Consider the following 3,247-nt stretch of genomic DNA (forward strand, 5'->3'; position numbering starts at 1 on the left):
CAATCATGGTTCCAACCGCGATTGCCGGAGGGTGATCGCCGAAGCCGGACATTGTGTAGTGTGGTGGAGATTTAGATGAAAGAATATGAGAAAAAAGATAAGAGAATGTAGATGATAGAATAGATGAGAATGTGATTTTTTTTTTTTGTTGAAGTAGGGATATTTATAGATGAAAATGTGAATTTTGAGAAAAAAAAATTAAAAGTGAGTAGAAAATGGATATAATTTTTTGGGAAGTGAGAAAATATTTCTTTTTATTTAAAAACATTTTTTTAAATAAATTTTGAAGTAAGCCACTTAAGGGTGCTCACCGGCACGGACGGAAGCTGCAGCGGCAGACGACGCCTGCTCAGCGGCACGGACGGACGAACAAAATTTTTTTCACCGCCGTGGATGCTCTAAATACCGAAACTATTTTTTAATACTACAATTGTTTATAGTAGTAAAATACAATTAAAAAATGCTTTTTTAAAGCTACGTGCCCGGAACTCAGTTAAAAAAACCATTAAGCCAACAAGACATCAATCAACCATCCAGTTTGAACATCAATGATAAAGAGTATCATGCAAATCATCAGAACTTAAATGTGAAATGGATTAAACAACCAAAGAGCTCAACTGAAAATGTGAACTACATGCAAATCACATTGAATTGAATCAGAAGATAAAATCATCTTCCCTCAACCTACTCAAATCACAGTTCAAAGTCCTAAGTATTGTCATTTAATCCTCTTATATTCCTAGAGCGGAAGGTTTTATGGAACACCATCACAACTCACAAGACAACCACTTAGTCAAATGCATCATCATCATCATCCGGAAGGGGCCGATGAACCGCTTCTGCTAGCTCGGCTTCATGCCTGCAAAATATGTTCCAAGGTTTAACATATCATCAACATAAAGCCATATATTGTATTAACACAACTATGGTAGGTAGGAGAGGGGGCAGAAATATACTGTTGCTGAGCAACCAAATCGATCTGAACTTCCGGTGGAGCTAGAGCAGGCGACTCAACAAAGTGCAAGTTAGGATCACTGCAACCAGAGAAAGATGTTAACAAAGAGAAACCCATATATTTGCTTCCTACTCACTATGGGGTTGGCTTTTAGCACAAATATTTGTAATTTAGAGGTAATTACCCAGCGAGCTTCCTAGCCAGATAAAGGAAGGGCTTCTCGAAGTTGTAATTGCTCTTGGCTGAAATTTCATAATACTGCAAGTTCTTTTTCCTGTGGAAAGTAACCTGCTTGGCCTTCACTTGCCTGTTCTTGACATCAACCTTGTTTCCACAAAGCACAATTGGGATGTTTTCACACACACTGAAATTTTACAGCAGCAAAACGTTAAAATATGATGCAGCAAAACTTCACTATCAGGATAAAAGTCTAGTAAGCAACACATACCGGCAAAGATCACGATGCCATGTGGGGACGTTCTTGTAAGTTAACCGAGCAGTTACATCAAACATGATAATGGCACATTGTCCGTGGATGCTGCATCATTTCAAATTCATCACCATCAACCAACCAAATTCTATCAGACACTCATGCATAGTGGATGATTACACAAATTACTTACTAGTATCCATCCCTCAAACCTCCAAACTTCTCCTGACCAGCAGTGTCCCAGCAATAAAATCTGATCTTCCCACAGTTGGTGAAAAAATCAAGAGGATGGACCTCCACACCAATTGTAGCTGTTCAAAGAAGTCTCTTTGTCAATATAAAAGAAAAGGAAAACATAAAACGATAGTATAGACTATACACTGAGATTATTGGCAAGGTTGAGTTTCTTACGTTCATATTTCTTCTCGAATTCACCGGTGAGATGCCTCTTTACAAATGTAGTTTTCCCTGCCATCAAATTACAGTGATATACCATTGACCAATAAACTCTTTTCTTCTACTCATTGATATACTTATTAAACTAAACTAAATAGAACAACGTTTCTACAAACTGAACTTCGAATCACATTAATTCAAATAAGCAGTCACTAAGATCATCCTAAATCAAAACCTAAGGTTACTAAAAACTATACATTCAAAAATAGCACTAACAATTGTAAACAAGCATAATTGCTTAACCATGAAATCAATGCTAACTGATCTGACGACACAAAGATGAAGAAGGCTCGGCTTTTCCAAAATCACATGAAAACAACAAAATTGGAATCCATGCATCTAAGTAATTCAGATGAGGATATAAGTCGAATTAAATACCTGTACCGCCATCGCCAACAATTACAAGCTTGAAGCTTGGGTAATCCACAGTCTGCTGATTCGGCAGCGCCTAAAAAATCACGAAAAAGGTAAACAATCACAAAGCATAGAAAGAAAAATTCATCAAAACACCGAATCGAGCTTGAATTTCGAAATAAGCTGGGTGATTACCATTTGATAACGCTGATAGAGTAGACACGATACGCGGAGAGAGAGATTGTTGTGAGATTTTGAGCTGTGAATCAGTGAGTGTATATATTGTGGAGCCCTAAAAAAGTAGCGTAGATTTTGCGTTGGAGTTTTTGAATTCACTGCTTTCAGCTGACGCGATCATCTCAGCCGTCGGATCAAAGCTGGAGCATCATCACGTGCTCGCCACGTGTTTATTGTTGGAGCATTTTGATCTTCTAGAATAATTGGTTTGGGCCTCGAACACATAAAAAGATTTGAATTTGGGCTGAGATCCATTTTTAATTACTCCTTCCGTCCGCGAATAGGAGTCCCGATTGGCCATTTTCATCCGTCCGCCATTAGGAGTCCCGGTTAGACATTTTATCTTGGGAGTATAAAAAATGACCCCACTTTTCCCTTAATTTAGAAGCTGCAATTAATTTTAATCCACTTTGATTGCAAATAATAATATAAATGAGTCTCACATTCCACTATCACACACTTAAATTATTACACTCAAACTTTTTTTAAAACCCGCACCCAACTCAACTGGGACTCCTATTCACGGACGGAGGGAGTATAACGAGACTCCTCTTTAGTTTGATATTCCATTTTTTTTATCATCTATTTAATTAATCTATTTTTATTTTAGAAAATTTTTAACCTTCTATCCCAAGGAAGATGACCCCTTCCTTGGACGCAGAATTTTATACAGCTTTATTTTTTGTGTTAAGTGAAGAGAGAAAAGTAAGAGAGAGAGAATAAAGTAGAGATAGGTGTTTTCAATTTTAGTAATGAGTCATCTTGGTTGGAACAATCCAAAAAGAAAAGTGGGTCATCTTCAATGAGACGGAGGG

At 37.4% G+C, this 3,247-nt stretch overlaps 1 protein-coding gene across 1 annotated transcript; it reads right to left on the bottom strand.

Annotated features, from left to right (window-relative positions):
* Positions 1 to 576: 576 nt before the first annotated feature.
* On the bottom strand, positions 577 to 2,523 carry LOC125209048 (GTP-binding nuclear protein Ran1A). Its single transcript, XM_048108635.1, has 8 exons — positions 2,391 to 2,523; positions 2,220 to 2,289; positions 1,797 to 1,853; positions 1,579 to 1,696; positions 1,404 to 1,493; positions 1,140 to 1,319; positions 957 to 1,034; positions 577 to 859 (listed from the first exon to the last, which is right to left on the bottom strand). Exons 1-8 carry the CDS (start codon positions 2,391 to 2,393, stop codon positions 790 to 792), a joined length of 666 nt encoding a protein of 221 aa, XP_047964592.1. The 5' UTR covers positions 2,394 to 2,523; the 3' UTR covers positions 577 to 789.
* Positions 2,524 to 3,247: the final 724 nt, after the last annotated feature.

Source organism: Salvia hispanica, chromosome 3, assembly GCF_029641045.1.
Source record: "Salvia hispanica isolate PSC_SH4W2 chromosome 3, Shi_PSC_v1, whole genome shotgun sequence".
In the NCBI taxonomy this organism is placed as follows: Eukaryota; Viridiplantae; Streptophyta; class Magnoliopsida; order Lamiales; family Lamiaceae; genus Salvia; species Salvia hispanica.

Excerpts from the sequence above, each read along its gene's own strand:
- LOC125209048 (XM_048108635.1), bottom strand. Across the intron at positions 1,697-1,796 it reads ATTCGAGAAGAAATATGAAC|CTACAATTGGTGTGGAGGTC; the intron begins GTAAGAAACTCA and ends TTCTTTGAACAG. Across the intron at positions 1,494-1,578 it reads GGTTTGAGGGATGGATACTA|CATCCACGGACAATGTGCCA; the intron begins GTAAGTAATTTG and ends GAAATGATGCAG.